Here is a 14,451-nt window from a genome sequence, read left to right on the forward strand (position 1 = left end):
AAAGTAAGGAGCGACATTAAATCTTAAAACGAACAGAAATTATTCCGTATATGAAAGAGGCTGTGCCCTCCTCAACGCCTCGCTCTTTACGCTAAAGTTTTTATTGTTTAAAAAAAGAGTTGTGAGAAAGTCAAACTTTAGTGTAAAGAGCGAGGCGTTGAGGAGGGCACAGCCTCTTTCATATACGGAATAATTTCTGTTCGTTTTAAGATTTAATGTCGCTCCTTACTTTCAGTTTAAAAACTTTTTTTTTATTTAAAGGCTGCGAAAGCGGGGTTTGGGGGCGGCAGCCCCCCAACTGTGCCTCCTAATCCCTGTACGTTTTAAGGTTCGACCTTGTAACTCAGCCTCTTTAACTCTTTAGAAAACGTAGTTTTTTTCAAATAATTTCTGCACGTTTTTGTACAGTTTATTACTTATTATTGCTTGACTAACTGTTAGCTGATCGTGTCAGGAGTTGAAGTTGGGGGCTGCCGCCCCCCAAACCCCCCGCTCTTGAACATTCTTGTGTTAAGGCTTTTAATTCCTGAATACTCAAATCACGTCGTACAGGGTGCCTCCTAATCCCTGTACGTTTTAAGGTTCGAACTTGTGACTCAGCCTCTTTAACAGCCCCCCCAGCTGTGCCTCCTAATCCCTATACGTTTTAAGGGTTGACCTTGTAACTCAGCCTCTTTAACTCTTTAGAAAACGTAGTTTTTTTCAAATAATACACATAAATAGGTTAGACATGCTTTGTTATGAAAATTGACGCGCAGATATTTTCATAACAAAGCATGTCTAACCTGTTTATCTGTATTATTTGAAAAAAACTAAGGTTTTTCGTAAATGTAAATTCGGGGGATAATTTTTTCGGTCTGAAAATATCAAAAGGCCCTAACAGGTCGAATTCTGCTTCGAATGAGTCCTCATTCAACCGGATCCGGGGCCAACTGTGGCCTGTAGGCGTGGCTAAGAAAAAAAAGAAATGAATTTTAAGTGGCTATATTTGGTTTTTGAAAACAGGGAAGGAGTGATCGGATTGAGCTGAAATTTCGAGGATAAGCTCTAGGAAAGCTTAATCTCTAAATTTCAGCCCAATCGGACAACGTTAAAGGGGGGCTGTGGTGGGAGGGTCCAAACTTCCGGCCCAGTTTACCCCATGAAGATAAAGTCAGCGGAGGATGAAATTTTGCACGTTTCTTAGTTTGAGCTTGGGCTACAAAATGCGATTACCGCCGTCTCTTTGCGACCTCTAGGACCTGAAATCGCTTAACACTGTGGTGGGTCGCCTCTTTATAGAGGCACAAGTGTGCCTCCTTGAAAGTGATTAGAAGGCAAATAACATCCATTCCACGACCACCATTTCCCCAAACACATCTAATCAAAATTTTGAGTTAGCCATTTTGTTCAACGTAATCGAAACATTTGGAAATTATGTCTTTGAGGAAGACACTCACCCACAGCCCTCGGTGCAAGGGTTGTAAGTTATGCCCTGGGGGCATATAAGGTTTTTATAGAAACTGTTGTCGTAGAAAGAAAGGGCTCATTCAATTGGAAATTCAAAGGGCTAGTACCCTTTTTAATGGTCGAAGTGATTGGATGGCAACTACCCCCCCCCTCCCGCCCACCATTTACCTAAACACATCCAATCAAAATTTGGAGATAGAGATTTTCTTCAACGTAGATGGAAGTTCTGGAAATTAGGTCATTGAGGATGACAAACTTCCCAGAGCCCTCAGGGTAAGGGTTGCAAGCTATACCCTGGGGGTATGTAAGGATCTTATATTAAACTTTGTCGTAAAAACTTCAAAAAGGGCTCATTGGGTTGGAAATTAATATATCTATTGCTCTTCTTCATAATCGAAAGTGATTGGAGGGCAACTAACCCCCTCTCATGCCAACCATTACCCCAAACACATGCAATCAAAATTTTTGGATATACATTTTGTTCAACGTAGTTGAAAGTTCTGGAAATTAGGTCTTTGAGGATGATAACCCCCTCAGAGAACTCGGGCAAGTGTTTTAAGTTATGCTCTGGGGCATATAAGGTTTTTATAGAAAGCGTTGTCGTAGAAACTTCAAAAAGGGCTCATTTGATTTGAAATTGAAAGGGCTTTTGCCCTTTTTAATAGTCGAAAGTGATAGGAATTCTAAAAACTATCACTTTTCTGAAAACACAAAATTCACCTAAAAAATAGGATGCTCCCTCACGTAGCAAAAAATTCCATAAGTAGCCTGCAGAAAATAAAAGCCTAGTTTATAAGACGATCAACGGTCTTTTATCGTCATGACATGGATACATTTTAGTATATACGAGTAATTATAACTCTTTCAAACACTCAAGCATACTTAATTTTCAGTAGATTGCTTACTTTTTAATTTTAAACAATTTAAAAACGATGCTTTTTAAAAAATTTTGTTGCCTTCTATGGCTCTATTGGGCTTCTTTTAAATCAAGATTCTGAGAGATGAAGTTCCAAAACCTGATTTATTCGGAGTGAAATCGATATATTAATACCGAGGAATGTTGAATTTGCTAGCACTGTAGCCCCACCTCCTGCATGAGAAACCATAGGGAGGTGGGGTCTTTCAAAAGTCGTTCTTTGTAATTAAATCAGGAAAATTTACCGAAAGAGTCCTGGCAAGTATTTTCTCGGAATAATACAAAAGCTCCATACAATTTCACAGGAAATGCCTATTTCATGGGTAGGGGGGAATAGATTCATGAGTAGGAGTATCTTAATTTTTTAAGTTGAACTGAGACTTTAGTTTTCTGGCACTGAGAATTGCTATCATCTCCTCTTTGACCGTAATAATTATTCCTTACTACACTCAATCCTGACAAGACTTTTAAATGAGATGCTAATTCATTTTTTCATCTGATTTGTCCTTACTTAATATTTCCAGACTTCAAATGTCTTTAATAGCCCGTTATTGACAAAGACTATTTCAATTAATGAATGTAACTGAATTACAAAGCGATAATTTTACAATTCATTTAGTCATCTATTCTTTTATCCATTATGTTTCTTTTTGTTTATTTTGCTGTGTTTATTTTCCTTTTTCTGATATGTCTAAGTCCTTATATATTGTAGATCTAAAATACAGGGTTTTATGCTTTGTAACGAATAATATGCGCATCTTTCGAGACTTTACTAACAAATTTTCTAGGATGATCAATATCCAAAGAGTGATGGTTTTTAGCATTGGGAAGACCGTAGTCTTGGGGTCTTTTTCACTATTTGGGGGTCTATATTTTCTCTTGAAATGTGCAACTCCTAATATGTGATTAGAAAGTGGAACAGAAAGCTTTGGCTACTACCATGAACTGATTCGGCACAAGATACGCCCTTCTATCCATAAAAATGATGGACGTCGATTAAAAGACAGCATTAATTTGGTAGGCATAAGCGAGGCAAAACTGAGGTAGGTACAAAATTTAAAGGAAACCATGTACCGGACTCGACAGATCATGACAGTTTTGCTGAATTACTGTAAACTTACTAATAAATTCAACCGCTTTTAGGCCGCAGTTTCACTTAAAAGAACAAACAAGTTTCTCAATGCGGATGAGCTGGATCCGGATGCAATAACCCATGACGACTCAGAAGGTAAGTCCTAACACTAAGAATATGACTCACATGTAAATGTTTATTTTTATTACCATGCTAAACTATATACACGTATTGAACAGTAGGCTAAAGGCAATTTATTATTGTTATTATATTGAGACTTGTCAGTAAGGCAAAATTAGTACCACTAGAACTTCATTTCTATACCCCATTGATAATTTCTTCAGTGGAAGAATTCTCAACTCTTAAGCATACGATTCGTAACTGACTCACCAGAGTCCAGAATTCAGTCATAGATTTGTTAAAGAAAAACTTTGCAACAGCAGATTCTTGCTGTTGAACACTTGCTGTTCAACAGCTGTCACTTGCTGTTGATTCTTGCTGTCCACATTCGTAAAATGAATGTGGCAAAAGATGCAAAGACTTTATACTAACAAATTTAACCTCTTACCGTCGAAATTTTAGTCCGACACGTAACAACATAATAAAAATGCATGTAAATAAAGTTTTTAATTGCGTTTTTAAGTTTTTTGCGACCTTCCACCCCGGACAAAAATCCTGGATGTGCCCTTGAGTTTTAGTAGGCAATATTTTGGATCAAATCTGTGTTGGCACACGTTGTTCAAACCAGTCGCCTGATAATTCAATTTTTCGGCTTGATATTACAAGTATCAAACAGTTCGTGGTAACGAACTGTAAGTAAGGAGCGACCCGGCTCTATGGTAACCGAAACTTTAAAAAACAGGATTTTGATACCAATAGATACATCAAAAGAATCAGATTTTAATTCTGATTTCAAATATATAAGTTTCATCAAATTTAGTCTTACCTATCAATAGTTACGGGCCTCAGAAAATTTGGCTGATTTTCCAAAAAAAGGGGGAAAGACCCCCTAAAAGTTACAGAACCTTATTGAAAATCACACCATCATATTCAGCGTATCAGAGAACCCTACTGTAGAGGTTTCAATCGCCTATCTACAAAAATGTGGAATTTTCCATTTTTTGCCAGAAGAAAGATCACGGATGCGTGTTTATTTGTTTGTTTGTTTGTTTTTTTTTTGTTTTTTTTTACCCAGGGGTGATCGTATCGACCCGGTGGTCCTAGAATATCATGGGACGGCTCTATGGAACAGAAAATAAAAGTTATAGGGCCCATTTTGAGTGAAAGAAAAGGAGGGCAACTAGGCCCCCTTCCAGGCTCTTTTTTTCCCAAAGTCACCCGATCAAAATTTTGAGATATCCATTTTGTTCAGCATGGTCGAAAATATGATAAAAATGTCTTTTAGGATGACTTGATCCCCAAAGTCCCCAGGGGGAGGGCTGAAAGTTATGAACTTTACTCAATGTTAACATATTGTATTGGTTATTGGGAAGTATAGAGACTTTTTCTGAGGAGTTTTTGTGTGGTAGGTGGGGGCCGGAGCGGGTCGGGGCCTAGAGGGACGGAACGTTCAATGCCAGAAGTTTTCCGGGGGGAATGGACATGGCTATGAAGGGGGCGCCGGATTTCCAAGAATTATTAAAGAAAAAGATCAGGAATTAAATAAAAAAAAAACAAGTTTTTCAACTGATCAACTGATTGTGATTAAGAGGTTATTTTTAAAGAACTGGAAAAAAAATTCGAACTATAGTTTAAAGAGCAGGGTATTGACTAGGGGGCGAACCCCCTAATATACGTGTTAAAAATTTATGAATATAGAAGTTCGTTACGTAAGTTAATTCTAAGTTACGTATATTTATTACTAATAAAAACGTTCGTAAATAAAATTAAACAAGTTTCGAGAAAGCCATTTAACCAAATATAATATGCAAATTTTGTTTTAATTATTCATGTACGGTGAGCCAAAATCAAAACCTGCATTAATTCAAAAACGTTCAAAAATTAAATAAAAAAAACAAGTTTTTTAACTGAAAGTAAGGAACGACGTTAAAACTTAAAACGAACAGAAATTATTCCGTATATGAAGGGGCTGTCCCCTCCTCAACGCCTCGCTCTTTACGCTAAAGTTTGACTTTCTCACAACTCTATTTTTTTAAACAATAAAAAAACTTTAGCGTAAAGAGCGAGGCGTTGAGGAGGGGACAGCCCCCTTCATATACGGAATAATTTCTGTTCGTTTTAAGTTTTAACGTCGTTCCTTACTTTCAGTTAAAAAAACTTGTTTTTTTTATTTAATGATGTTAAAATCAAGGAAAAACATATGCCATTCATAAATCTTGACTTTGTATTAACAGGTATGGCAGTGGTGAAGATTGGGCTTTAGTCTTTGCAAGCTTTATATTCATGTAATTTAATTAATAATTTGTCACTAATGATGATTTTTTTTTGCTTTTACGTACTTTTCTTATTTTTTATCATGATGGCACTACAAATCAAGAAGGGTAGGCATTTGCGAGAAACTTTATTCGAATAATTGCCCATTAGTAGTAATAGGAAAGCAAGGACTAAGAAAATTTGAGCTGTAAATCGCCTTCATTTGAGGGGACTGAAACATAAAAGGCAAATCCCAACAAAACATTATAAATTTGTAATATACGCGGAAAAGGATGTCGATTTCATATGAATCTTTTTTTTTTGAAAAACTTGAATAGATGCTCTAACTGTACACACGTGTGCAAATTGTAACAAATTATTTCATGATAATATTAAATAAAAAACCAAGTTTATTTAACTGAAAGTAAGGAGTAACAATAAAACTTCAGACAAACAGAGTTTATTACATATATGAAGGGGATTACCCCCTGCTTAACACCTCGCTCTTTATGCTAAAGTTTTTACACTTTAAAAAAGCTTCTTATTGTTCTAATTAAACGATCCTTGTGTTTCAGGAGTCGTTCTTAAAGAATTGGGACAAAATTCAAATTTTAGCGAAAAGAGCGAGGTGTTAAGGAGGGGGCAATTCACTTCATATGCGTAATAATTTCTGTTCGTTCTAATTTTTATTGTTACTCCTTATTTTCAGTTCAAAAACTTGTTTTTATTATTTAATTTGTGATCATTGTTTAAATAATGCCAATAAATCTGGCCACACTTCCACGGATAAATCCCCCTCCCCACAAAAATATCCTCTATAAAATTTAATCCCTTTGTAAATTTACCCCTCAAAATTACCCTTTAACAACTCCACGCGTAAAATTGAGACGGAAACGAGAAAGCAAGACACAAAAAGAATTTTGTTTATGAATTCTGGCAAATTCCCCCAGTGCATTGTTTCCCCCTGATAAGTTAACCTTTTAATTAACTCCCTGGAAAATTCCCGTCCCATAGAAAATTCCCCTGTAGAAAAACCTCCCGCAGAAACTTTGTCCCCCTCCCTCCCATACGAAAATGTATAGCTTAAATACTTCCCAATAACTAATTATATGCGTAAACAATGGGAAATTTTATAACTTCAGGAACTTTCCCCTTGTTCTGGGGGGGGGGGGTCGTGTTATATCTAAAGACATAGTTATTGGGTCTTTCAATTATGATGAATAAAAAATTTTGGGAAAACGGGGCGGGGAGGGGCTTAGAAAGTGCGCTAGAACTTTTAATTTCCATTCGAATGAGTCCCTCACGATGTTTTAGGACCACTGGGTTAATACGATCATCCCTGGGGAAAAAAAAAATAAATAAACACGCATTCGTGATCTGTCTTCTGGCAAAAAATACAAAATTCCACACTTTTCTAAATAGGAGCTTGAAGCTTCTGCAGTATGGTTTTCTGATGCACTAAATTTGATGGTATGATTTTCATTAAGATTGTATGACCTTTAGGGGTGTTTCACCCTTTTTTTAAAAACTAGGCAATTTCCTCAGGCTTGTAGCCTTTGATGGATAAAACTAAACTTAATGAAACTTATATATTTGAAATCAACATAAAAAGCCAATTCTTTTTATGTATCTATTGGTATCAAAGTTCCAGTTTTTAGAGTTTCGGTTGGCATTGAGCCGGGTCGCTCCTTACTTACAGTTCGTTACCACAAACTGTTTGATATTTCGAGAATCAAAAGGCTGAAATCTTCTATTGGAAATTATTTTGGCCCATATTGTGAAATCATGAAGATAACCCAATGGAATCCTATACGATCAATTACTTGTAGAGATAGTAAAATCATGGAAAAATGCTATCTTATTTTAATATATTTTATACTACTCTGTATTTTCAGGGGTAAGCAATACTAGAATTTTCAATGCTAGAAATCAATGCTAGAATGCGATTCTGGCAAAACAACGTAGATTAAAAATTACCTAGTATTTATTAATTCAAAATTTTTATTTTTAATCAAAATGGAAGGTAGTTATTTGAAGTCATCTCCGGGAGAGTTTTTCTGTTATAACAATCTGGAATACAGAGAAATTCGTCATGATTAACAAAGGGAAAATCCTCCTTCTAAAAAATAGGAGAAAATCCATAATTATTTCTCACTAGTGGCTCCTGGAAAAGATCACTTAAAAAAAGTCAGTTTGAAATTACCATCAACTAGGACAGCTTTTACCCTAGATTCCTTTTTTTCTAACTTAGACTATGGCTTAAAATCCATTTTCAAAACTAATGAATCTTCAGAGAACCAGATTGGAAAGCATGCACAGCGGAACCGGAGTGCGCGTAGCAAAACAATGGTAGAAACCCTATAAAGATTTTGCTTTCGATTAATTGTAGAGTGAGAAATATCTTGAAATAAAAAAAAGACTGATTTTTTATAGCAAAAGATGCAGCAGTATCTGCAATCAAGTAAACAGTAAAGCACGGATCAAAGCACTCAAGAATAAATTTTTTTTTATTACAAAACCGCCAAATGCGATGAATTTCACAATCGTTTCACAATCAACAATCGTTTAGAAAATTTAAATCTTTATTCATATTTAACTGAATAGTAATTTGCGATTGCAAAAATGAATTTTGGAATTTTAGGAAAAGAGCCTGAAAGCCCTTAAAAATGACGTCAAATCAAAATAAAAACTACGCCATTTAAACACCATTGTTAGGACAATTAACTGAAGCTCAAGACCGCATAAGCAGGGGGAGGTGATTTGTATAGGGTTGAACCCCCCCCCCCTGCCTCACCACAAAATTGTTGCCTGACTCGTAAAAACGCAACAAGATGCATATTAACAATTTTTTTATTTATTTTTAGAAGTTTTAGTTTGTAGATTCCCTCCCCCTTGAAAAAAGTCCTGGATGTGATCTTACTGGGGCTTCTCCATTCCTACCCTTGAAAAACAAGGAAGTCCCATTTTGCATCAGTAGCATATCTTCTTTTTCCAGCTACGAATGTACCAAATTAGTGGTCTCAAAAATAAAAATAAAGGTTTCCACGAAACCGTCAAATGAAATGAATTTAACAATCAACAACCGTTTAGACATTTAAGTCTTTATTCATATTCAACTAGATAGCAATTTCTGATTACAAAAATGATTTTTTTCAATATTAGAAAAAGAGCCTGAAACCCCTTACTTTTGACGTCAAATCTAAACAAAACGACACCATTTAAACACCATTGTTAAGACCTTTAACTGAAGCTCAAGACCCCACAACGGGAAGAAGGGTAAAGGGTTCAACCCCCCTTCCTTCACCACAAAACGTTTCGCCTGATTCGTGAAAAACACAACAAAAATGTATTTAACACATTTTTGATAGGTTATTAGAAGTTTTAGTTTGTAGACACCCTGCCAGAAAAAAGTCCTGGATATGCCCTTGCTGGGGCTTCACTATTTTCAGCCTATAAAAGCAAGGAAGTCCCATTGTGCACCGGTAGCATACCTTTTTTTTCCAGCGACGAATGTATCGAACCAGCGTAAGAGAGCTTATTTGAACTTAAACTAGTCTTATAAAATCCTACAAATATAGGGATACTTCATTTTTTTTTTTTTTTTTTTTGCTCAAGACTTTTGGAACAGATAAGTATTTATGATACAAATGTTAATGCAAGTAGTAGAGAGGTTTCCGAAGTAATGCAAGCTTCCGACCATGGCCTTACTGGTTTCCCACCTAGAGCCAATCCACCACCTAATCCAAACTTGCCAGAAGTACCTGGAACAAGCCAGGTGGAAGATTCCTTAGGTTCATTGGCAATGTATGTCAGGAAAGGCAGCCTTATCTTTCCATTTTAATTATTTATAAGATTCAAAAAGTCACATCTTCTAAAAGATGATTAGAATGTCCGTCTGAAACTTTAAACCAGTCAAAAAGTTTTTAAACCATAAGATTTGCTATGAGTAATCTCTCTGGTCTTCTTTGACTAAGCGTTTTAATAAGTGGCCGACCGGTGTTTGCAAAATAGTTCCACTACCAAGGCTGTTCAAAAAAAATACCAGCAGCTATTTTCAAAGTTGGGGAGAAGCGAAAAAGGAAGGGAAAAATTCATCTAAAAATTTACTAAATGTTCTAGTTCAGATATTGCACAGAGACTCTGGTCATTTGAGACTCGGCTGTCATGTCTTATTCATGTTCTTCTATAAAACTTCACCCTTTCTGGGGTGAGATTTCCCCCGAGGCAAATTTTCTTATGAAGATTACATGGGTGTCCTTAATCAAGCACCTATGAACTTTATCGCTTCATTTGCAATATATCTATGCATTAGGATAGCTTTGTCTTAATCTCCCTTTGAAATTGTTTCCTAACAAGAGCTGTTTCTATAGGAAACCCAGTAAGCGTGAAAAATGCCAGCTTTTCATGGACCAAAGACGATACCCCAACCTTGAAAGACATTGGACTGGAAATTGAAGATGGAAGTCTCGTTGCTGTTGTTGGACAAGTCGGAACTGGAAAATCTTCTTTAATATCTGCTCTTCTCGGTGAAATGGAAAAAATCAAAGGATGTGTGAATGTTAAGGTAATATACGTAAATAATATAAACAGATACGTAAATAATATACGTAAATAATATACGTAATACGTAAGTAATACGTAAGTAATATACGTAAATAATATAAACAGATACTAGACGTAAACAGATAATAACAGTAACAGTAAACAAACTCATCAATTTAGTGTGAAAAAAATCATGTTGAATGCATGAGCTATTACAACAACATTGTATACCTGCTCATCATGAATTAGAAACCCGGGCTGGCCCAGTTCTGCCCGGATTTGTTATGATTTGTGAAATAAAACCAACGTTGGATAAGTAAAGTGGCCGATTACCAACTTAAAAGAGAAGCTAGACAGAGAACAGATAAATAGACTTAAATGGAAGAACAGACGTAAGCCTATGTTGTAACTATTTCGGGGCTTTTGAAAACAACATGGAATTACGTTTTCTAATATAAACACGAGCATTAAGATTAAATCGTGTCTTTTGTTTGTTATTAAAGAGACGGCATAATGATAAAGAAATATGCATACAGCACCCTGAATCTTATAGCAAAAGTGGTCAAGCCCCCAAAGAATTTAAGAACTAGTCCTAAAATAAATCACAACCACAAGTAGCATAAGTTGCTTAAGGAAATTTTAGTATTAGCAGTAAATTTGTCTTAATCATCTACTGTTTTCCATGCTGCCGCATATGAGTAAATCGCAAAACTAGGTCGATTCAGTGTGATATTTAACACTTTTAGACTTCAGCAAAATCGGAGGATAGTCAAAAAGTCCAGTGAATAAGTGCAGTGCCCGCAACGTTGTCAATGCGGTACAATTGTTCCGTTTTGGTTACAATTTAGAGGTTCTGATTCAATGGGGTACATCAGGAAATTTTTTGGTGAGATGCAAAATTTTCGGTACATTTTGGATTCACCAACTCCTTTTTGACTTGGATATCTGTTAACGGTTAATTTTATAGAAACTTTTTGTCTTGTTGTGGCACATTTCTAACCTTCTGCTCAGGTGGCATAAGTTAATCTCTTGTCTTGCATTTTTAGTCTGAAAACTGGTACAGTTTACTTAAAGCGTTAGCAACGCTGATGACCTGTTTCGTGGTCCCCACTGCCTTCTTTTGGCTTTGCAGATTAAATTTATTAGTTCTTAGTTGCCTTTCCGTAATGAAGGACGTTATGGTAGCTGTTATTTTCAATTAATCATATGATTCAGGTTATTAAGGTTTGAATAGTAATTACCAAGAGCGATATGTATTTTTTTATATCTAACATTAAATTAACTGGAATTTTGGGAAAGGCAAACTTTTATTTTTAAAGACACTTATGGTTACAAAACAAACTGAATATATTATAAAATAAACTGAAATTAGCATAAAATCAGACTTTTGTATGTATAACATACACTGTTTATAAACCCCTGTCTCATAGTGTTTCATTCTCTATTGAGACGGGTTGTTATATATTTACCATTGAATACTATAAATGATCTGAAATTACCCTCAAATTTTGGTTTAAAAAATTGTTTTAACTTAATTCATAATCTTTTTCTTAATCAAAATAGTTTTGATATAATTAATAGTAGTAAGATTTGTAACAGTATTTGCAGCAGCATGATTAGTCATAGTACCAACCCTATCCCCCCCCCCATTCATCATCACCCTTCTGGATTCTCCCGTTAATACGTTAGTAAGTGAGTTAATTATTAATAACATCTCATAGCTTAAATTCTGTCATTTAATTAATTACAAAATTAGAAACCAGATCATAGGCAGCGCGCTAGCGCTGCCTAAGTAAAGAATTAAATAAAAAAAAGCAAGTTTTATAAACTGAAAGTAAGGAGCGACATTAAAACTTAAAACGAACAGAAATTATTCCGTATATGAAAGGGACTGTCCCCTCCTCATCGCCTCGCTCTTATCGCTAAAGTTTTTTATTGTTTTAAAAAATAAAGTTGTGAGACAGAGTCAAACTTTAGCGTAAAGAGCGAGGCGTTGAGAAGGGAACAGTCCCTTTCATATACGGAATAATTTCTGTTCGTTTTAAGTTTTAATGTCGCTCCTTACTTTCAGTTTAAAAAACTTGTTTTTTTTTTATTTAATTTTTGAACGTTTTTGAATAAATGCAGGTTTTGATCTTGGCTCACCGTACATGAATAATTAAAACAAAATTTTCATATTAATTTAATTTTATTTAGTTAAATGGCTTTCTCGAAACTTGTGCAATTTTATTTACGAACGTTTTCATTAGTAATAAATATACGTAACTTACGAATTAACTTACGTAACGAACTTCTATATTCATATGTTTTTGATTTGTTTATTAGGGGGTTCGCCCTTTAGTCAATACCTTACTCTATAAACGAAAGTTCAAATTTTGTTCCAATTTTTTAAAAATGACCGCTTAATCACAGAGGCCATTAATTACAATAAATAACTCTTATTAAAGTACTAAAAAATCTTGGGCTTAAAGAGCGAGGTATTGACTACGGGGTGATCCCAGTCATATATGTAATATTTTCTGTTCGTTTGAAGTTTTGATGTTGCTGCTATTGCAGTTGAAATATTTGTTTTTTTATATAAAATTTCTGATCTTTTTTTAAATAATGCTGGGAAGCCCGGCGTCCCCTTCATAGCAATGTCCCTTCCCCCATGAAAACTTCCCTCATGGAAAGATCCTCCCACATAACCCCCGACCCACCCCCTCCCCCACTACCAGGAAAAATCTCCCCTGAAAACGTCTGTATACTTCCAAATAACCAATGCTATATGTTAACATTGGGTAAAATTCATAACTTTCAGCCCTCCCCCGGGAATTTCGGGGAATTAAGTAATCCTAAAAGACATACTTATTATATTTTCGAACATGCTGAACAAAATGGCTATCTCAAAATTTTGATCAGGTGACTTTGGGAAAAAAATGAGCGTGGGAGGGGGCCTAGTTGCCCTCCATTTTTTTTGGTCACTTTAAAAGGGCACTAGAACTTTTAATTTCCATTCCAATGAGCCCTCCCACGATATTCTAGGACAACTAGGTCGATACGATCACCCCTGGGAAAAAAAACAAATAAACACGCACCCAAGATCTTTCTTCTGGCAAAAAATTCCACATTTTTGTAGATGGAAGCTTGAAACCTCTACAGTAGGGTTCTCTGATACGCTGAATATGATGGTGTGATTTTCATTAAGGTTCTATAGCTTTTAGGGTGTCTTTCTTCCTTTTTTAAAAAATAAGCCAAATTTTCTCAGGCGCCTAACTTTTGATGTGTAGAATTAAACTTGATGAAACTTATATATTTGAAATCAGCATTAAAATTTGATTCTTTTGATGTATCTTTTTGTATCAAAATACCGTTTTTTAGAGTTTCGGTTACCATTGAGCCGGGTCGCTCCTTACTTACAGTTCGTTACCACGAACTGTTTGATGATGTGGACACAATGTGTTTTTTTCTCCATACCTGAGCACTTCGTATAGAAAGATTTGCCGTAGAAACTTTGAAAAGGGCTCATTCGATTGTAAGCTGGATTGGCTAGTGCCCTTTCTAAAAGTTAAGAAGAATTGGAGGGTAACCACCCCCCCCCACGCCCATCCTTCCCCCCCATACAGCCCATAAAAATTTTGAGATAGTCATTTTGGTGAGCGTAGTTGTTTTCCAGATAGAAAATATATTTTTGAGGAGGAAACTCCCCCAAAACCCACGAGGCAAGAGTCTTAAGTTATGCCCTGAGGGCATATAAGGTTTTTATAGAAGGCGTTGTCGTAGAAACTTCAAAAAGGCTCATTCATTTGGAAAATCAAAGGGCTAGTGCCCTTTTTAATAGTCGAAAGTGATTGGAGGGCAACTAGCCCCCCCCCACGCCCATCCTTCCCCCCAATAACACGACACAAAATTTTGAGATAGCCATTTTGTTGAGCGTAGTTTATTTACAAATAGAAAATATCTTTTTGTGGAGGACACTCCCCACACAACCCTCGGGGCAAGGGTTTTAAGTTATGCCCTGGGGCATATAAGTTTTTTATAGAAGGCGTTGTCGTAGAAACTTCAAAAAAGGCTAATTTCATTGGAAAATCAAAGGGCTAGTGCATTTTTTAATAGTCGA

At 35.8% G+C, this 14,451-nt stretch overlaps 1 protein-coding gene across 1 annotated transcript in view; it reads left to right on the forward strand.

The window, feature by feature from the left end:
- The window catches only part of LOC148951940 (ATP-binding cassette sub-family C member 1-like), a 171,813-nt gene that overhangs the window by 62,267 nt on the left and 95,095 nt on the right, over window positions 1-14,451 (forward strand). Inside the window, exons 13-14 of the mRNA XM_089089422.1 lie at window positions 3,509-3,593; window positions 10,181-10,374. Coding sequence (XP_088945548.1) covers window positions 3,509-3,593; window positions 10,181-10,374 — 279 coding nt within the window. The remainder of the gene's footprint in view (window positions 1-3,508; window positions 3,594-10,180; window positions 10,375-14,451) is intronic.

This window comes from Artemia sp. Qi Xiang Cuo, chromosome 5 (assembly GCF_049724085.1).
Source record: "Artemia sp. Qi Xiang Cuo chromosome 5, ASM4972408v1, whole genome shotgun sequence".
Taxonomy (NCBI): Eukaryota; Metazoa; Arthropoda; class Branchiopoda; order Anostraca; family Artemiidae; genus Artemia; species Artemia sp. Qi Xiang Cuo.